The sequence below is a fragment of the Leucopleurus acutus genome (assembly GCF_964270905.1).
Source record: "Leucopleurus acutus genome assembly, chromosome: 3".
Lineage (NCBI taxonomy): Eukaryota > Metazoa > Chordata > Mammalia > Artiodactyla > Delphinidae > Leucopleurus > Leucopleurus acutus.
In genome coordinates this window covers 109764644-109787353 of record NC_139145.1, presented here as the reverse complement: position 1 = coordinate 109787353, position 22710 = coordinate 109764644, and the positions used below count along the sequence as shown (strand labels likewise).

The window sequence follows — 22710 nt, the reverse complement described above, 5'->3', positions numbered from 1 at the left end:
AGCTTTTGATTTCTCAATGGAATCTGAATGAGATCCTTGCCGGATAGAGTAATCGTTTTTTTTTTTTCCTCTAAAAACACATTTATTATCAAATTATTTTTAACTAGTGGACAATAAAATGTACCTATAATTTATTAAGTCCAAGATATATAGTCAACTTGCATAAAATTATATATGGCATTTTAAAAACAACCTATTTCTAAAATATCAGTAATTCAGGCCAATTGGGATTTCCACAGGAGATAAATTGCCATTAATATCCTTTTTATGAAGAAAATGTCTGCCTTAAGAACATTACAACTATGTTATTAAGAAATGCTGCAACATACTTTAAAAATCAAAATGGTGAAACATATGTATTAGGATATTCTTTTATGGGTACCAGCCCTATAGCAGCATTTCATATGGTGACTTTAATCTAGTTAACTAGATTTCCAAGTGACTTCGGTTTTTATTTTCTAGAAATACCTATCACATGTATAGTTTTGTTAAGAATTTAAATTTCCATCATAAATGAGAAGCTATCATACTGATAATGTAAAGATATAAGAAATAAAGTACTTGGATGTCCTAGTACTTTATTAGAAATATATCTACTAACTCCACAGAAACAAGTTTTATATGTAAGCAAAATACTAAAATTTTCTGATTTGGGAGAAATGAAATAAAATACAGTGAATGGTTTTCTCTTCTTCTCTAACTGTAAAAATCCCTTTTGCCTTTATTTGACCCGTCTATTCATGCAATTTAATGAACCCTCGAAATAATTTACATGTCTTTATACAGAATTCACATCTACATCAGTAAATGGCCAGTCCTTTTATATTTTCAGTGCCTTATCAAAATATGGGTAACAAAGTTTTTCATTCTATGAGGCAGGAAGATGTTTCCTAAGTACTTCTTTGGATGATGGGGATATAGTATCTGGGAAGGACACCTCAAATTCTATTAGAAGGTCACCACGTTGCTCAGGATTTTTTGGAAACGGTAGCCCATGTCCGATAATTCTTCGCCTCATTCCAGGTTTCACAATATCATTTATTGTCATAGGTATGGTTCTTCCATCCATTGTTGGCACATTAAATGAGCAGCCACACAATGCCTCTCGTAAACTAATTCTAGCAGTATAAATTATATTTGATCCATCCCTTTTGAATTTGGGGTGATCTTTATCTTTAATGACAAAAACAATGTCTGCTGGAATACTAGTTGGTGTTTCATCTCCTTCCCTTGGAAAAGTAATTTTGGTACCTTCTTTCCACCCTTTTTTTATCTCGATGGTAAGAATTTTGTCCTCAGTTCGATAACTCCTTCCATCAGGGTTTAACCTTTTTCGAGAAATCTTCATCCGTTTGGTACAACCACTATATATTTCTTCAAGTGATACTCTAAGTTCATGAATAACTGGAGGATCTTGTTTGAGGCGGGATGGTCCCACAGAATTCCTGTCTCTTGGATATCCATTCATGCTGAATCCAAAGGCGCTAAAAGGATCTCCATCTACTTCCATTTCATCAGAATCTCTACCACCACCCATCCGTCTTCCAAAGAAAATTTCAAAGGGGTTGGAACCTCCGAAAAATGCTGCAAATGTGGCATGAGGATCGCCATGAAAGGTGTACCGGAAGGTACCTCCTTGTCCATCAGTACCTCCTGCCCCTCCTTTCAACCCTTCCTCCCCAAACTGATCATATATTTCTCTCTTTTTAGGATCACTCAATACTTCATAAGCTTCTGCGACCTCTTTAAATTTTTCCTCTGCCTGAGGAGATTTGTTCTTGTCTGGATGAAATCTGAGGGCTTGTTTTCGGTAAGCCTTTTTAATATCTTCATCTGAAGCTCCTCCTTGAGGCGGTGACCGATAAGAAACTACTCCTTTCCTCCAGCCTTTCAAAAATTCAAGCAGACGGCGGCCAGCTCACCAGTCTCTCCACTAACCCAGAGGGATAACCCCGGATAGAGTAATCTTGGTTGTAGGATTTTCCCTTTCATCGCTTTAAGTATATCATGCCACTCCCTTCTGGCTTGTAGAGTTTCTGCTGAGAAATCAGCTGTTAACCTTATGGGAGTTCCCTTGTACGTTATTTGTCATTTTTCCCTTGCTGCTTTTAATAATTTTTCTTTGTCTTTAATTTTTGCCAATTTGATTACTATGTGTCTCGGTGTGTTTCTCTTTGGGTTTATCCTGTATGGGACTCGCTGCGCTTCCTGGACTTGGGTGGCTATTTCCTTTCCCATGTTAGGGAAGTTTTCAACTATAAACTCTTCAAATATTTTCTTGGGTCCTTTCTCTCTCTGTTCTCTTTCTTGGACCCCTATAATGTGAATGTTGTTGCGTTTAGTGTTGTCCCAGAGCTCTCCTAGGCTGTCTTCATTTCTTTTTTCATTCTTTTTTCTTTAGTCTGTTCTGCAGCAGTGAATTCCACCATTCTGTCTTTCAGGTCACTTATCCGTTCTTCTGCCTCAGTTATTCTGCTATTGATTCCTTCCAGTGTAGTTTTCACTTCAGTTATTGTATTGTTTCTCTCTGTTTGTTCTTTAATTCTTCTAGGTCTTTGTTAAACATTTCTTGCATCTTCTTGAACTTTGCCTCCATTCTTTTTCCGAGGTCCTGGATCATCTTCCCTATCATTATTTTGAATTCTTTTTCTGGAAGGTTGCCTATCTCCACTTCATTTAGTTGTTTTTCTGGGGTTTTATCTTGTTACTTCATCTGGTATATAGCCCTCTGCCTCTTCATCTTGTCTATCTTTCTGTGAATGTGGTTTTTGTTCCACAGGCTGCAGGATTGTAGTTCTTGGTTCTGCTGTCTGCCCTCTGGTGGATGAGGCTATCTAAGAGGCTTGGTGGGAGGGACTGGTGGTGCGTAGAGCTGACTTTTGCTCTGGTGGGCAGAGCTCAGTAAAACTTTAATCCACTTGACTGTTGATGGGTGGGGCTGGGTTCCCTCCCTGTTGGTTGTTTCGCCTGAGGCAACCCAACACTGGAGCCTACCTGGGCTGTTTGACGGGGCTAATGGCAGACTCTGGGAGGGCTCACACCAAGGTGTCCTTCCCAGAACTTCTGCTGCCAGTGTCCTTGTCCCCATGGTGAAACAGAACCACCCCCTGCCTCTGCAGGAGACCCTCCCACAGTAGCAGGTAGGTCTGGTTCAGTCTCCCCCGGGGTCACTGCTCCTTCCCCTGGGTCCTGATGCTCACACTACTTTTTGTGTGTCCTCCAAGAGTGGAGTCTCTGTTTCCCCCAGTCCTGTCAAAGTCCTGCAATCAATTCCCACTAGGCTTCAAAGTCTGATTCTCTAGGAATTCCTCCTCCTGTTGCCGGACCCCCAGGTTGGGGAAACCTGATGTGGAGCTTAGAACCTTCACTCCAGTGGGTGGACTTCTGTGGTATAAGTGTTCTCCAGTTTGTGAGTCATCCACAAACTGTGGATGTGATTTGATTTTATTGTGATTGCGCCCCTCCTACTGTCTCATTGTGGCTTCTCCTTTGTCTTTGGATGTGGGGTATCTTTTTTGGTGAGTTCTAGTGTCTTCCTGTCGATGATTGTCCAGCAACTAGTTGTGATTTTGGTGTTCTCGCAAGAGGGCTGACCCTACTTTTCATTCTTTTTTTTTTTTTTTTTTGTACAGATATTCACTAAGTGCTTAAGTACCAGGCACTGTAGAAGACATAAACATGAATACATTTTAATTGCTGCACTTCAGGAGCTGATCATCTAGTAGATGGCATTAGTCAGGAGGCACACACTATAGAGTACAAGCTGGTATGCATGAGGTTAATGCCATAAAAGAGTACAAAGAAAGTTCTATAGGGACTGATCATCTCAAAATCAGGGAGCAGTCACCTCCACTTGAGAGAAATTGGGAAAGTAGACAAGGCATTTGTGATGGATTTGTAAATATGGGTAATGTTTTGACAGGTGGAAATAGGCATCCAGGAAATTCCAAGCAGGAGAATAACATGTACTGAGATATTCATTTATCTAATGAACAGAAAAACTGCAGGAAGAGCTGAGGGATGAAGCTGGAGTGATAGGAAGGATGAAGTGACAGTTATTGCTAGTAGCCATGAAATGAGCAGGAGCGTTTATATTTAACATCATTAGACAATTGGAAGCCTTCGCATATTTTAGTAGGAATTTAGTGTGTGATCAGAGCTGTGTGTGTGAATATAAACTGACACTTGAATTTAGGAAAGAATTGGGCAGTGATGAGAGACGTGGAAGCCCAGTTATGGCACAAGCAAAATAAATCTCGGAAGAAATAGTTGAAGTATAAGTTGGGGAAGATTGTAAAGATGTTTCAGAGGTAAAAATCTACGTAATTTGGCAACTGATTAAGTACAGTTATTAAAGTGAAAGGGAAGGAAGAGATTTATTTAGCTGCAAAGAAAGAATTTTAAAAATTCAATTCAATTTGAATTTCCGTATTCGATTTGTTTGTAGCTAACGTTTCCCAATTAGAAACCACAGAATACTGAACCCAGAGATGAAGTATGTGTGAGAACACGCTAATCTGAATGTAAACTTTGTCCTTAATATCTGTACACAGAAATCGAGGCCAGACCAGTTAAGCCAACACAACAGGGTAAATAGTTTTGAAAAGTACTCACATTAGTAGTTCTTTTTTTTTTTTAAGACACGAATGACTTGGCAGTTCTGAGCTTATTTGGCTAGTAGAGTAGTCATACTATTATCAGAATCTGGAAATCCAGTGAGTAGGCTAATAAACTGATTGCTACTAGTCATATGTTCTTTGACTCTGAATGCACTTGGACCACCAAAGCAAAATGAACAAGAAACAATATCTTTCTTCTTTTTCTTCTCCAAGCATAAAATTGTAATCAAACTACCAGGTCAAAGACATGAGAGGGAGTTGCAGATGTTTATAGCAAATCGAATATAAAAGAGTTCGAAGAACAGATTATGTTTCAAAAGGCCATGTTTAAGTCTATTCATTGCAAGGTCCATATAAAACTATGCAAACACATGGACCTTTCCTGAGTTAACACTGTGCTCACAGACACCTGATACTGAGGCTCAAACATTTTTTAATTCCAATAATCACTTTTGTCTCTTACTCCTTTTTGAAGATTGTGTGGACACCATACTTTTTTCATTCTGCACGTGAACCCTCTTTGGCTTTCAGAATTATTCCTGATTTCAAAGATTTCATCCCCTACCCAACCATCACCATTTTTCATAACTCTCAATTATTTTATGATCTTTTATTTTTAATAAAAAATATCTCTCTTCTTACCAGCACTTTTAGTATTTCCACTGAATTTTCATATATCACACATGATAGGACTTATGTTCATGAAGCATGACAACACCTTCTACTAGCAAGTACTGTGACAGACAACACTAAATGAATGTACACAACTGCCGAAGTCCTCTCTTGTTTGGGTGCAGAAATGAAACAACTTTCGATTTGGCTATGAAAGTCAGTAGGTTGAGAAGTTCATGAGTACAGGTGACATGTGTGTACTCTGTGGCCTCAGGCCTTCCATCTCCTGAGAGCATACAGGAAGTGAGTCAGTCTTTTCCTGCAGGTCAACCATGACAGTGTAAACTAAGCAATTCAAGTCTTTTCTCTCTCTGTGAAGAGAAGAGACAGGCTCAGTGTGATAAATATTTCATTAATGTTTGGACAGCATCTGAATTCCCCCATATGAGAAAATCACAAGAAAGATCTATGAAAGCATTCTTATGAGGGAACTTCTCACTGAGAAAATGCATCCATCCCACAGCTCACCTGCCTCTCTCTCAGGACTTGGGACTTTTTCCAGGCTCAGATGGGTGCCACGTGAGGGTGGGGTGGGGACTTTCTTCTCATCTCACAAAGTCTGTGCTGGGACAAAGCCCAGCTGTCCACAACACTTTTCCCATCCAGGGAAAGAAGCAAGTATTGTAATATTCTCCTTGATTTATATTCCTCTTCGTAAATTTCTTTTATTCTTTCCCTCCACTACTTAAGTGTTACTTTTCTTTAAATTGCACTGGTTCTGGATGTGCAAAGGAAGGCAGGGTTTAGAGGGAACTTCAGGGTCTTAAAAGGCATCAGTTAGAAACCTAGAAATTAAATGACAACAACAACAAAGCAAATTGTGAGGCTGGAAATTGAACTAAAATATATAGGAGAATAGTTTGCATGCAACATAGTATTGATTAATTGTCTTTTGTTCTAGAAAGCAAAATTTTAGAAAGTTTTGTATCTAGAACAATGTAAGTTGCATGTTCCAAGGCCAGTATTATGGATGGTTTCAGAGAATTGAGTGAGACTCAATATTTAATCAGGTTTCACTTTCCCTGTAAGGTTAAGTGGAAATTTGAGAAAAAAGTCTCTTTTCTAAACACTCAGACTTATTAGTACAGAGAATAAAGAGCAATAGGGAAACCTATGTAAAAATAAAAATCCATCTAGATAAATATGACTCCATTTTTTAAAATCATATATCAATATACTGGAGAAAACTTAGGCAATAGATTGCCTATTGACAGTGACTAGTATCTTCAAGCCAAAGATTTGTGTATGGTTGTGGCATTGTTTTGTGTTAATACTTGAGCTTTTTTGTTTGTTTGTTTGTTTTTTAGTTTTAAATAACTAGTAACCACATGTTCAGGATTTTGTAGAACTGTCTTGATTTAAAACAGCACTCTCAACAGGGTGATTTTGACCTCTCTCCCCTGCCCCCTTCAGGGGACAATGTCTAGAAGCATTTTGATTGTTACGAAGGGTTGGTGCTAATGGCATCTTGTGGGTAGAGGCAAGAGATGCTGGTGAATGTACTGCGATGCACAGGACAGTCCCCTACAACCAAGAATTATCCAGGCACAAATGTTATTGTAATAGTAATATTCAGTGGTAATACTCTGGCTGAGAAGCCTTGATTTAAAATATTCTATCCCATCGTCTTTCTGCATGCTCATCAGCTCATGTAGTCTGGCATTCCTAATCTGGAGTTCAATAAGTGTGATCCAGTCATTTTATTCTACAGTGGGCTCCACTTAGATCAGGTTTACAGCAAAAATACTTAAAAAGTACAATTTTACATGTAAAATTGTTGCCTAATATAACACATAAATTTATTTTTTTGTTTTAGTCCAACTCTGTGTTAACATTTTGATACAGTTTGTGCAGGCTTATTAAGCCAGTTCGCCATGGAAAACACATTCTAAACTGACAACAGAATGTTTATGCAAACATAGGTTGGAATACCAAGTTAATAATTTTTATTACAAGAAAATCTCAAAAATTTAAATCAAGAATTCCAAGCTCTAAACCATGACTTTGTCTCAATAGCATTTCATTTGCTCTGGCTTTCACAACTGTATAGAACAGGTACTGACATTCTTCAGCATGGACTGAAGATCAACATTTTACCCAGTGGTTGCAGAATGACTGAACGTACTGTTCCTCCTTTCCAGGCCCTGCTGTTTTACAAAGAGGCCATTTTGAGCAACACGTACCTGATAGTGGGTGTGCAGCTAGGAGCTTTGAGTGGGTGTGAATAATCTTTCTGTGGGTTGAGTTGTACCCAAGAACAAAGTAAGACCTGAGCCTCAGAATGCAGCCTCTGTACTCTCTTTTGAAGAGTTTTGTTTATCTTTAGGTTAAATAACATTCTAGAATATGTAAGCAAAGTCCCTGAGGCACACGGTGTAGTAGAACAGATTGCACAAAACTGAAGCTTTTATTAGGCAAGCTGTGTGACTGGTGCTCCATGGACATTCCAGTATCATATGCATTTTCAAAAACACATAGATGTTCTAGCAGTAAGCTAAATTTTGAGGGGCCGCAAGTGGCATGTGGGATCTTCCCGAACCGGGGCACAAACCCGTGTCCCCTGCATCGGCAGGCGGACTCTCAACCACTGCGCCACCAGGGAAGCCCTGTCCATTTCTTATCGTCAATACTTTTCATGGATTCTCTTCCTTCTTCTTTTGTCTTCTTTTGGGTTTACAACTTTCTGGTTTGACAAATTAACAAACACATAACTGAAATAAACTTTTCTGTGTTTATTTCTCCCTTACTTCATTGCAAGTATTGAAATATTCAGTGTAAGACAGTATATGGCCTTGTGGGGATAGAAGATATGTGGCCTGTAGTACTTGTTCCAAAGAGCTCTGCACATCTGCAAAATTGGCTGACTAGCTCTTAGAGAGGTGCAGAAAGATAGATTCCCTTAAAATCCTCCTTTCGCTTATGCGCTGCCCTCCCATTTTAGCTTGACTTCAAATTTCCACCTAGAGAATCACTGTTATTCATGGCTGCAAATTTACCTAAGCCAATTTAGCTGTTAGCAAATGTCAGGTTTTTTTTGGTAAATGTCAGAGAGGTAGGGGTAGTTACTGATTTTCTGCCAGCCTCTCTATGAACAAATGGCCAGATGGTTAGTTACAATGAAAGCAAATCTGAGACCAAAGTCTGCCAAAGGTCCCTGCATTTATTTGTGAGCTGTCACAAAAACTATCAGAGACTGTTCTCAAAGCATGGGGAAACATCTATCCTTAAACCTTCTGACTAGTACCATGCATGAAAAGTTTACTTTGAGGAGGGTGCAATGGTATTTTTTTTCTTATTTTTTATTACTATTAAGATATAATTAAAATACAATCATAAATGTTAGTTTGTTGCATTTTGATAATTTTATATACCCATGTAACCACTGTTACAAATAAGATACAGTTCGATATGTTTTCGTTCCCCCCTCCCCAGAAAACAACCCGATGCTCCTTTCCAATGAATCCCCTCCCCCAACAACTGTCTGGTTTCCATCCCTGTAAATTGGTCTGTGTGCATTTACATTTCATATAGGGAATTGTATTCTAAATAAGTTTGTAGTTGATTCGGGACAGAATCCCTCAGGGTCTGCCAAGTCTTTCTAACCAACAATATCTTAAATATCACTCATTTCACAAATGAACTATTTCTTATACTCATTATACTATTTAACCAATCCACTGGCATAGATTTCAATAATACATGAATCAGCTCTCTTGAGGAGTGTATTAAAGTTTTCGCACCTCTATTACATACTTGGGATATTGATAGAGGAAATTGTGATGACCTTGCCCCTGGCTTTGCCTGTTTTCCTGAATAAATCCCACTCACCCTTAAATGCACAATTCAATAGCCCTTTGTCACCATCAAAGCAGGGTTTATTGTTTCTTCCATTTCCCATGGTTCTTTGTAAGAACCTTTATCAAAGCACGTATAAACAGTGAATTTACCACATAATGTGCTCTTTCTTGGCATGTAGATTTTCTCTTCGGAAATCATATCTTAGACATCTCTGTATTTTCCATGTAAATCACTGTATCCCCCAGCACAGAGCGCTAAATAAATATTTGTTGCAATGATAAATGGATAGATGGATGACAGATGAATAGTTAAAACACTCATGTGTTATCTGGGGCTTTTTCAAAGAGTAGTTTATCAAGAATTCAGGACATTGTCGAGTTTTGGGGAAAAGAATGTCTTCATTGGGGGAATTTCAACCACAAATGCTCTCTGGATGTGTGGGCCAGAATGATGCCACCTCATCAGGAAATATACCTCCCTAGGGCACTAAAAAGATATGGATGATGATGAATGCTATAAAAATAAATTTCTCTTTTCTCCTGATTTTTACCGAGGGTTTACATTGCTTCCTTGCCATGACAATTCTCCTTCCTTCCTGCCTTAGTCTTTTTTTTTTTTTTTTTTTTCCCCGGTACGCGGGCCTCTCACTGTTGTGGCCTCTCCCGTTGCGGAGCACAGGCTCTGGACGTGCAGGCTCAGCGGCCATGGCTCACGGGCCCAGCCGCTCCGCGGCATGTGGGATCTTCCCGGATCGGGGCACGAACCCGTGTCCCCTGCATCGGCAGGCGGACTCTCAACCACTGCGCCACCAGGGAAGCCCCCTGCCTTAGTCTTTATATGAGGTTTATTATATTATTGGAGGATATGAGGTTAATCATGTCAGCTAGAGTTCTATCATGAACTAGCTAGAGTTCATTGCAAGATTTTATCTCAGAGATATTGAGATGACTGGCTTAGAAAGAAAAGATTCTTGGAAAACAGTGATTTGGATACCTGTGACCATCTCCCTCCTAGCCACAACTTTTGCTTTCTGCAATGGTAGATAAAGCTTTCCTCTGAACAGAAAATCATAGGTACTGACATATCTACTGGACAAAAAACTCAGCCCGGGTTTTATTTGCTTCGTGATGCATCAGAAAACATTAAAATTCTCAGTGTCTGTGGCAAGTTATCAGTTAATTGATCCTAACTTGGCATAATCACAATTAATTTTTTCTTAATTTTGCACATAGGACATGTGCTCCTCTGTAAGTAGAGAGGAAATTTTTATTGCCTAATAGATTCTTAGCACTAATTAGGGTTATACAGTTATAGTTCAGTGAACTAAAGAAGAATCCTACTGAGAAAATTAGCACACTAGTCAGAGTTTTCAATATGAAATGGAAAAATGCCTTTACCCAAAGAACATCGGTCTTTTGCCTCCCCTTCTAACTCAGAGAAACATTCCCTTTCTAGCTACATACTCCTTCTCTGCCTCATCTTCCAAACTCATGACTCTCTCCTTCTGCCCTGGTCCCCTTTGAACTATTTTCAAACCAGATGTCAGAGTGATTCTGTTAAACTGCAAATCAAATTATGTCACTCCTTCTATGAAACCTTTGTAGTGACTTTCCGTCTCAGTCACCCCTAAAGCCTAGCACTATCACTTTATCCAAGGCTGTAAGAAAAGCGGACCTCGCTCTGGAACAAGAGACTGTTTCTTCCAAGTCTCTTCTCTATATAAACATCCTTGAGAAAATAGCCCAGAACAAAGGCAGTCAGTACCTCTGACCACAAGATGTGTGGAAATGTGAGACTCATGGAAAATTATTTCTCAGCAACTATGCATTCTGTCTGTCTTGTTTGTTGTCTATATCCCCCATTACATTTTAAACTCCATGAAGTTAAGGGCGTTTCTCTAGCCCCTAGAAGAGTACCTAATAATAGATACTTAACATGTGGTGTTGACCAAATGAATGAATGTCTAGTCCTTCACTAGAAGTTACAAAGGAAGCTGGCTGACAGAACCCTCTTCAGTTCAATGATGTGAGTATGAGGCAGGCTTCTATCCCAGATTGAGATATTTGACAACCGATTCCATCTTTTTTTTTTTTTTTTTTGCGATACGCGGGCCTCTCACTGTTGTGGCCTCTCCCGTTGCGGAGCACAGGCTCCAGATGCGCAGGCTCAGCGGCCATGGCTCATGGGCCCAGCTGCTCTGCGGCACGTGGGATCTTCCCGGACCAGGGCACGAACCCGTGTCCCCTGCTTTGGCAGGCGGACTCTCAACCACTGCGCCACCAGGGAAGCCCCGATTCCATCTTCTACTGCTTAGAAAACTGTCAGGCTCATGGTAGGCATTCTGTAATTATTTGTTGTATATATATGATTTATTATTGGATCATGTGATTACAAAGCTGAGAAGTCCAAGATGTTCAGTGAGCAAGCCGGAGACCAGGAGAGCTGATGATGTCAGTTCCAGTGCAAATCCAAGGGTCTACAAACCAGGAGAGCTGGTAGTTAAGTTCTAATCTGAGTCTGAAGGCTGGAGAAGACCTATCTCCCAGCTCAAAGATAGAAAGAATTCTTTCTTACTCAAGGTTTTTATTCTATACAAGCTTTCAACAGATTGGATGAGGCCCACCCACAATGGAGAGGGCAATGTGTGTTCCAGTTGCTTAGAGGAGAAAGTGAGGGGCAAAGGTCAGGAGACGGGGTAGTCTGTAGGATCATAATTGTGAGTAGGAAATCACCAGGGTGAAGAGAGACTGGGGTGGGGTAGGGAAAATGCCTTGGGGTTTCCTACCAGGTCTGAAAGATACGGAAACCTAGTATGGCACTCATGGAAACTTCTGTGTTCTTTTCTTCTGCTAACCCAGGGAAGGCCCTGAGAAGAAGACTTCCTCTCTCAGTTTGTTCTCTGTGCTGGGAATTTTAGACTGGAGCCCCATCTCTCCAGATAACTACTACTTTCTTTGTGATACCAAGGGCCTCAAATTGGAGTGGGGAAGGGGGACAAGTGTCCATCTACTGAGTGAGGGTGGAAACCATATCAGCCCAAGGGCAAAATGAGGACTTCTCTATTAAGTACTTGGTCCTACGTATATCACACAAAAGGCTCTAACTAGAAATGTAATAAAGTTTTATGTTTAGAAGTTAAAACTTTATTTGAAAAACAAATCTCATCTCATCTGAGAAGCACCCTGACAGAGGTACCCAGAAATAATGTTTAACCAAATATCTGGGAATGGGTCTCAAAACTGGCAAATTCTGGTAACTTGGAAGTGAAAGAAGAGAGACTGTCTCCAGTTGAGTTTGGAGAAAGACCATTGAGACCACCCTGGGCCCAGTCAAGATGACACACAAAACTAACCATCATCATTGCTATAGTTCCTCCAATTCTTAACAGATACTAATAGATAAATAGCGGTGTTCCAAAGATCTGGTGAGTTCAAACCACTGTGTTCCGGGTCATCTTTACCACACAAAAAACTTATGTGGTCAAAGGTGTCAGAGGGTTAGTCCTATTCAGCAGATGATGGCTGTGGATGGTGATACGAACAAGCTCACGCTAAACTAACTGAAAATAAGGAATTCAGAAATACAAGGAAGACAAAACAATTATCTCTAAAATGTAGGAAGGATGCTATAAAGATAATCTTGATGTGTTTGATTGCCCATGAAGTTGCCATAGTGACAGAAATAGAAGCATTGTGCACTGCGAAAACATCTCCTTGACTTGTTATTAGATATCTGAAACATTGGAAAGTGCTAAAGTAATGGGACCCAACAACAGGCAAGTTCTGGTGGGTTGGGAGTGAAAGAAGGGAGATTGTCTGGGTCTGGAGAAAAATGGGCAAAGACAACGTGAAGACAAACCACCAGTGCAGCTAATAGCACTGCTCAGGCATCATCCAGCTGTCCTCTTTACTCACATAAAAAGCCATGAAATCTGCTTGCTTTCTAATATCTCTTTTTTTTTTTTATCATGGACAAATGAAATTTTTAACTCTCTATAGTAACTCAATCATAGAACTGCATCTCATTTTATTGTTTTCCTTGGGCTTAGAGACATAGAATGTTTTATTTCAGATTCTTTTCAAATAGTTCTTTTACAGAAGGTACTACTCAATATTTGATTTTTTTCCCCATATAATACAGTAGTGCCAAAAATAAGTCAGAGTGAAGCTCTAAGTAAACAAATTGTTAGAGCTGTTTACTGTCTTTAAATGAAGGTGTTTGGCAGATAAATTACAGTTTCATATGTACCATCTATTTATTTAAAGAATACATTGCAATCATTATCCAGGTGTCTTGTAATAAAAAGTTTTAAAAACAGTCTGTACTGTTGCTTTTTCATTCTGAAGGAATCAGAATTTTACATGTTGAAAATTACCCAAGGTTATTTTTCTTCTGGAAAAAAAAACTGGCTTTGACTCATCAAAATCTCACAAGACTTCAATTCATTCGAAGCGTTAGCTTCCCTTTTGGTAACTTATTCGTGACTTATTCACTCCTGAGAGTGGCCAGTCTCCTAGGTAGAAATGACTAGATTTCTAGAAATGGTGCCTCAGTGAGTCATCATTTTGGCCTGAAAATCCCATTTCCAGGGGTAGAACATCAGGGATGGTGGCACACCCATTATGAGACATATGTTAGTAAGAACTGAAGCATTTGTGCATGAAAATTTTTTTCCTGAAGTTTTTGGATGTAAAACAGAGAAATTGAACTAAGTTAAGAGTCATTCAGTGGCGGTGGTCATGTACTGTTTTGTGGAATAGGATTAGGCAACTACAGACTAGCAGTGCTTCAGGGATTGGTTCCCTATGGGGTAATGATATAGGCTTGGAGGTAAGACCAGAGTTCAGGACCTCCGAAGCCAGTTACTAGGGAACCGAAAATCCAAAGAGCCAGATGGCATGGATTACAGAATTATTATTGTGAATGCGCACTCATGATTGGGAACCAGTTAGAAGCAAATAAGTCAGATAGGGACTCAGAAAGTAAATATAAGACATTCTGATGAAATCTGGCTGATACAGACTTGCTGGCTGAGTTTACTTAAAAAAAAAAAATGGCTCCTTATGGTCCTCATAAAACTCAAATAATACTTGTGGGTATACATTTAAAAATTAAGGGGAGGGGCTTCCCTGGTGGCGCAGTGGTTGGGAGTGCGCCTGCCGATGCAGGGGACACGGGTTCGTGTCCTGGTCCGGGAATATCCCACATGCTGCAGAGTGGCTAGGCCCGTGAGCCATGGCCGTGGAGCCTGCGCGTCCAGAGCCTGTGCTCCGCAACGGGAGAGGCCACAACAGTGAGAGGCCCGCGTACCGCAAAAAAAAAAAAAAAAAAAAATTAAGGGGAGAATTGACGTCTTTGCAATATTAAGCCTTTGCATCCATGAATATATCTTTACTTATTCAAGTCTGTTTTAGTATTATTCCTCTAAAAGTCTTTCTATCTTAGGTCTGTTCCTGGCTTCATGGTGATTTTGTTGTTGCTGTTGTTTTATAATGGAAAGGAATTTTGTTTCTATTACATTTTCTAATTGATTATTATTGGTGTATAGGAACCTTAATAATCTTGATGTTGACCTTGTATCCTGCACACTTTGTGAAATTTCCTGTTAGTGAAAATTCCACAATAATCACATAGGTAGCCAATATATATAATTTCCTTCTTCATTTCCAGTATATTGCATTGGCTAAGATTTATAATCCAATAGAGGAATTATCTTCATTTATTTTTTAAATGTATTTTTAAAAAATCATAAATGTTGAATTTTATGAAATGCTTTTTTTCCTGCATCTGTTGTTATGATTATGTGGTTTTCTCTATCATCTGTTCATTATGTAATACCTAATAGTTTTCTATTATTGAACTCTTCTTATATTTCCAGAATAAACAGAATTAGGTCATGATGTATTATTTTATACACAACTTTACTCATTTAGATAATATTTAAGATTTTGGCATCTATATTTTTGTTAGATTGGTCCCTAAATTTGATTTGGTTTTAAAATGTGCTTTATAAATGTAGGTCTGTCTTTTTCATTCCTAATAGTGTTTGTGTTTTATTTATTTTATTGATTAGTCTTTATTTGTTTTTTGGCAAAGCATATTTTGATTTCACTGGTCATTTCTTTTCTTTTTTGCCTTTTATTTCACTAAAACCAGTTCCTAACTTTATTATTTTCTTGCTTCAACTTTTCAGATTTTGTTTTACTTTTCCTAGTTTCTTGAGTTAAATGCTTAACTCATTTAGCTTTTTAGGAAACTCAGTTTCCTAAACTCAGTTTCAAAGTACTTTCCTTTTCAAAGAAATGAATTTGTACATTTTTCTTTTTAGTACTTTCATTGTCATTTGCTTCTAAGTATCTCATAATTTCCATTGTAGTTTCCTCATTATCCTATGAGCTACTTAGGGGTGCATTTTAAGGTTTTAGTGTGTGTGTGTGTTTATACACATGTGTGTTTTCATATAAGAAAACAGAGTCTGTATAACATTAATCGAGATATTTTGAGACATACTCTATTCTCTAGTTTCTATCTTTGGCTTGTGGTTTTAAGGCTGCTTCTACCTATTCTTATAGTACAGAACTAGGTCTTAAATTTACGGTTTAAAGCTTCTTCCCTGCTTTAAGTGGAGGATATAGAAAATCTAGAGACCAGTCCTACAGGTCTCTTGATTTAATACTTGATCCTAACTGTATCTCTGTTGCTTGCCTTCCTAAGTCAGCTGCTCCATGGAAACAGTAACCCTAGGAAGTGGTTGGGAGTAGTTTTTGTTGTTGTTATTTTTAAGTGTGTTTTATGGGATGGAAACACCTTTCCTGTCTGCAACTTTCAGCAGTGGTCACTGACTCACCTGGACCAGTTTTTGGCTACCTGCTCTCAGGAGCTGAACTCTTGCCTATTGCTGCCTACGCTTGGACACGGGGCTCTGATGACCAATGGCTTGCGACCCACTCAGTGTCTTGAGTTTTTTGTTTATTTGTTTATTTTTAAACAAATAATGATAAAAAAACATTTTTTAAACAAATAATGATAAACGAAACATTTGTTTTGTTTATTTGTTTCTGATTCAAGAGAAATTTTATTTTGCTTTTGATCCTACTATCCCATTTTGGTTTTTCCTTTCTATATTTTATTCCTGTGTGTTCAGATCAATGGGAGTTCACCAGAGCTTTTCTGGGTGGTTTTTTTTTTTTTAAACTTTTGGAGTTAAAGTCACTTTGAAAGGGGCACAGTCTCTACAGTTAGATGTACTCCACAGCCTTCTCTCTTACTGGCTCTAAAAGCTTCTGAGTGTGAAAATTCTTATGTAAAATGCAGTTGTTTAAGTTTCCAACTCATAGATGCCATTATTTTTGACTGATTAGTATAAAGGATTTTGGAAAAATTTACTTCACAAAATATCACCCCCCGAATTTTGCCTGCATATAGCTTTACTCCCTTTAGATTGCAAACAGAGTATCTACAGAAGAAATGGTTAATGGCTAGTCTCAGAGTCTGCATAAGTATTGGGAACAATAAATGATCTTTTAAAGATCACTGAGCCTTGCTTGCCCTTAACTCCCTCATCAGTTAAAATGAGAGAAATGGATTTATCTGACCTTTGAGATTCATGTAGGAACATGGCTGGGTCTATATCCTGAATCTGAGTAAAAAATATAATAATACTAAACAGCACTTGAGAGAACCTACCATATGGTGTGTAACTGGGTGTGATGCTATGTCTAATCCTGTTAATTTAAAATTCTTAAAAAACCATTAGTGAGTTGGAAGACAGGGTGAAAAACATATTAATTACGTGGGCAAATGATGCCCCATAAGGAGGTGTTGGAACTGTGAGGGAAAAGAGAAATGACAGGTGTGGTTTATTACCTGTGCATGGCCAAGAGAGAGCAAAGGACTCGCTGACTGATGCACACATTATGTTTGTTATTCTAGCACAAATTTTTCTTAATGAGCCAGATTCTCCCATTGTTCAAATTGTTCCCTTAATTCTTCCAAGGCAGTTGGCATACCATGCCCTGGAGTCTCAAAACTGCCTTTGATGTTGTACTGATGTCCCAAATGTTATACTTCTCAAAGTGTAGTTTAGGCAGTTGAGAAGATCTGACTCAATTTAAGTACCAGGGGATTTTGCACGATATCTTGTTTTCTCCCTGGAGAGTTATATTAATTGCAATAGGAACACCAAAGTGGTAACACACTTAGCATTATTTATCTCTGCATTAGCACATGGAGGACCTATTTAGCTAGTGGGGGCATCAGAAGCATCATTTTCAGTTTCTAAAGAAATCAAGTTTTATTCCCAATCCTTTGCATTTCTTAGCAAACTTCTCTGTAGACTTAATGATCTATTCACCTTCTCAAAAGAACACTAAGTATTAATAACGAAATATCCCAAAGAGACCAACATTTTGTTGACTTCTAGTTTTCCTAAATTTTTACATTTGCTGATTATGACATAATTTTGGTTACTTATTCTTTCATATTTGTTGTTGTTGTTGCTGCTACTGTGTCGAACGTCAAAGCAATTTCATAACTTTGACTGGCATGCTACCACTTTCTGGTACCCTGAAATGTTTATTTCAGTACACATGCTCACAGTTGCCATAGCTCAAGTTCAAGACTAATATATCATTCTGTTATCAAATATTTGCCCTTCACATTCCTTTCCGTTCCCCAGGTTTTGTTTTGTTTTAATTTTGACTGAAATGAATTGAAGTTACCCCTTGGGTAACTTTACCCCCCAGCCCCCATGAAAAACAAGAAGACAAGTTCTTTCACTTTTAAGTTTTACAGCTATTCACTATATAGTGTAGCTGAAAGGAAACATCAAAGATAAACTAAACCACATTTAAGTAGACTTTCACACATTTTTATCTGTATTCTTTTCAAGGAGAGAGAGAACAGATCTTTTGCCTTTCTCTTTTCTACTTTCCTCTTTGAGTGGCCATCGTCAAACATCCTTTTTTCCGTTTTCACACATTAAGCCAGTATTTATCTGACAAACCATTTCTTCTCTTTTATCTATCTTATTTTGAACACAAGTAATGCGTACTCATTTATACATTCCTGAATAATATGAATTCTTGAAAGCACAAAAAAGATTCAAATCTAAAACAATAAAATCCCCCCAAATTTGTACTCCTCTGAGGCACCTACTTCACCGTTTTGCATGCTTACGCACTGTCTTCTACAAATCTTTTCTCATATACACGTGGTTCACAAGGCTTTGATCAACTTTGCTGTTATCTTTGAAGAACAGTGACAGTTGCCTACTAGCATACATCTACTACTCTGAATTTTAAACGTTTGAATTTCATTTAAAAAGCAAAATGACCCATTACATCATCATATGCTGGAAAAGCTCAACCAAGGCCAGTGTCGTCAGGAACAGGCTTCTGAGAGCTTGAAGCTGCAATGGAGAAGTGCCCCCCCCACGTTTGCCTGCAGGAGGTCAGTCAGAGGGACCAGTGTATGTGGACATAGGGAACGGCTCTGGCTTCTCCAGCAAGTCTACACATCTGAAAGAAAAATAACCACTTCCCAGACCATAAACATTAATGAGATAGCATTTTACTTCTTTGGCATCCAACATTAACTGACTGGTACGTACAGCCCTATAATTTATAATTCTAAAAAATCATAAAATATAATCAGATTGGAAAAATAATCTTAGTTTGGTTAATCTTGTGATTTCTCTCCAAAATATTTCTGGATTTAGTCACTGGTATCCTGTTATGCCCCAAGGATATTTCACTGTATGCATATTTGAATCAGGTACAGAATTTCATGAGTTGAATCTTCTTTATCCTCTGCCTCAAATCATGTTTCATATGGCTAAAACTCTTCACACAACGTCTACCTACATTGTCCTGTGTATGCAGGATTGGGTGAGATCAGAGGACACCAAATGGAAAGCAATGGGCCGGACCCGGCTCACAATTATCTTTTATTTAGGTCTGAATTTTTTAAAAAAAATTTTAAATAAATCTGTTGCCAACACTTAAAAACGGATGGAATGCACATAAATATATGGATGCCTTGCTTTTCAAGAGACCAGACAACGCCGGGACTATATTGAAGTCTAACAACAGTCGGCTTGGATCGCCGTATACGTGGGGCGCACCCTCTCTTGCTCTCAGCCCACCACCTCCAGGTCTTCCACACCCTGCTGCTGTTACGCATTCACCTCCATCTGCTTTCATGTCTATGGCTTCTTCTCTGTGTGTTACTCTGCTTCCCCCTCACCACTGAAGTTCTTCCTGGGCTCATAGTATAACCACACCTCGCAACCAATTATTTTGTCCTTTCTTAAACTTATTTCTACTTCTGGAATATTCCTTTTGTTGTTGCTGTTTTGTTTCCATAGGTCCTTTCTCTATTTTCATAGTTGCCTCGTGTCACATTTTTATATTCCAGTTAAACCATTTGTAATTTTCTGAAGTTTCATATGGTCTTACACGTCACAGAATTCCTTCAGCCTGTGTTCTTTCCTCTTCTCACAACACCCTTGTTCTTCTCATCCATCCCTGGACATCACACAGTCATCTTCCAGGAGTCAGTACCAGTGCTGCCTTTTGCTGGCACAGCCGGTCCCTCTACCAGCTAAGTTAAGGGTCTCTCCCTTTGTCTGCCAGAGAAACCTTAGACACAGTTCTATTAGAACACGTATCCCATTTGTAACTCTAGAGTGTGCTTGTTGATCTGTTTATCTGTAGCCCCTCAGCCTCTCTGCCCCGGACTCATTCCTTGAAAGTCAGGACCAGGTATCATCAAGGCTCAGTGTGTTCACACTCAACAATGTGCTCAGCACATAGTAGGAGTTGAATAAAGGAATGAGAAGTAAAGGATGCACTTAAAGATACATTTGTGGTTCTCTAATTGTTTCATTACATTTTGCTTTATTTGATAACTTTTACTAAACTCACACTTCTAACATATGATGGCATAAGATTTCTGCTATTCTCTTCTCTTCCCTTCCTTCTTTTCTTCCCTTCCTTTTACAGGCTGAAAGCATGCCCGTGTACACACACACACACACACACACACACACACACACACACACACACACACACACACACACTGCCACCACCAGCACTACTATCACACAGCAGAGTAAGTCTACTTAAAATTGTTCACTAATTTGGAAAGTTCCAGTAGCACAGAAATGGAGATCTAGAATTTGCAATATAAATATCAGACTTATATGCTCTAGTGTCTTATATAGTTTATTCAATTTTATGTTTAAAACTTGCTCTAAAAGTAAATAATAATAATTAGAGGAAGAATTTCATGTAGAGATAGAATGAAAGGAAATTCTGAAGGCTCAAAAGACTCTGCTAGTTACTACGGATCGTGTAAATGTGGCTGCTTTCAGAAAAGATGTTAGAAACTTTTAGACAAAGCTGTAAAGGAGTTGACTACAGAAAACTTCTTCGTGATTACAGTATCACGTCTTCTTGCAAACGTGGGCCATGAATGCCCTCATCTGTGAGCCTACTTTGGAGCTGTTTGTCTTTATAGGACTCTACACAGCTGCCAGCTAATGCAGACCCTTATATGCAAAATCTGACACTGATATTTCCCCCCAAATGACCCTTCGATTCGTAAATTATATGAATGCGGGTAGCACTATTCATTTATAAAATAATGCAGCTATCACTTAGTAATGCAATTCAAAACATCCTTCACTTTAATTAGCCATTTCCAACCCCATTACATGTGACGATGAAAAGAATAAAAATTGATTACACGAGGAGTAAAAAGTGGGCAAAAGCATTTCCCGGCATGTTGCCTGCCTCGTGGCAAAATGATGGAACTGTAGCATTTTATTTCCTATTGAGGAGATGTTTCTTGCTTAGGTGGCCTGTTTCTGATTAAAAGCATGTTTGTAATATTGCATTTCACTTCCATAAACAGAAAAATATGTTCTGTGCCAGGAAAGAGTCTGGTACTAGCTGCAGAAACAAAGGAGATGTTATTGTGGCAAGACAGAATATCCCTGCTTCCAAAGCTGGTAGGATGGCTGGTTTTGAAAACGTAGCACATCTTGTCTCTTAGCTTCTAATTTGTCTATATTGGGTCAGGGATTAAAGTGGTAGTGGTAACAATAATAGTTGCTAAGATAACAATAATAGCTCTAAGTTTTGGAACTTTTTCGAGTGTGTTACATTACAGATAAATATATTATCTGTAATTGTCAAAACAACCTGGAAATGTGGACTTATTGTCCTAATTTACAAATGTGGGCTCTGAGCCTGAGCCCAGTTAAGTGACTTCCCCGAGGTGGGCAGTGAGTGCCCAAGCCCAGACTGCTGCTCTCAACCCTTCCTCTCTCATTCTTGTACCTGCCTAACTTAGGGGCTATAGTTAGTGTTCCTTTGTGAAAACTAGGAGGTTTCCATTGACTTCCTTCCTTAATGTAGTTCGTGGGTCTGTGTGATGGGGGCACTCTTTGCTTGCTTCCATAAACTTTTTAGACTTCTAAAAGTATTTTGCTGTTTAGAATTTTCCTTTTGAATTTGGGGGAACTGGTCTGGATGCAGGTCTGCTCTGTCTCTTTCTGGAGGGGCAGGGAGAAGGCACATCTGTCTCTCCTGTGGCACTTGGGGAGTGTCATCCTGGCAGGTCATCCATCCTGGGAGCATTCAGGACACAGCCGCTGGTGTACTCATTTACAGATGCTGACTGAGAAGCAGCTCAAATTAGAGTTGGATGAAAAATAGCTTGCTAAAGGACAACGGAAATATTTCCCATTTACTTTTCCGATATGTGGGGCTAGGTATGGGGACCTTGCATTCTGAGCAGAAGGCTGCTGATTTCTCACATGATCTTTATCAAGAAGTACAAAACCAGTGAGCAGCATGCAGCCAGAGGAATGCATCTCAGGTGGCTTGTGAATTACACAGCCAGATAGCCTCAGCTGCCCAAGGACTGTTCCAAAGTCATACACATTCTTTATTCATTAATTTAAAATTTTGCTTAACATTTTTATAGGCATAAGTCTTTTCTGCAAGGGGAAAAATCCATTCCAATGAGAAGAAAAAGAGTAAATTTGGACATTATTTGTTTCATAGGAAAGACAGTCCTATACTTACAGAAAAAGAAAAGAGTAAATGCTACGATAATATATGTGTTCAAAATACATTCACAACGTGTTTTTGCATCTCAGTTATCAAAACTATTTAAGTCTTACCATTATTTCCCTCTTACTAAGACCCTATGCCTTATTAGTAGCAGATGGAGCCCTGTAGACTAAATGTTCGGTTTTAAATAGAACATGAAGCTTATTGCACAGAACTGCTTTCCTTTTCCTCTTTTAATTTACTTCTTTTTCTTAATCCTAAATGATCCTGATATTGTATTTTTAGTCAGTTGGACTCTTTACCAGTTTTATACAGAAAAATGTATTGAGTTAGATCTCAGGCTGAAAATTTGATAGTTGGAAGTAAAAGAAAGGATTTAAGGAACCATGGTCAACACCAGAAAAACTTTATGTTAAGTATAGACAAGAAGATCATAAAATAATGGCTGTAATTAGATAATGTTTCTTTTTTTCAAAATCCCCACCCTCAGGAATGCCATCCAGCAGTTAGGACTCCGTGCTCTCACTGCTGAGGGCCCA

General features: G+C 38.7%; 1 protein-coding gene across 1 annotated transcript; it reads right to left on the bottom strand.

Annotated features, from left to right (window-relative positions):
- Positions 1-868: 868 nt before the first annotated feature.
- Positions 869-1644, bottom strand: LOC309960602 (dnaJ homolog subfamily B member 4-like; the record flags this gene model as incomplete). The annotated part of the gene is made up of 1 exon (XM_082837496.1): positions 869-1644. The coding sequence occupies exon 1, from the start codon at positions 1535-1537 to the stop codon at positions 869-871; it is 669 nt and encodes a 222-aa protein (XP_082693622.1). The 5' UTR covers positions 1538-1644.
- Positions 1645-22710: the final 21066 nt, after the last annotated feature.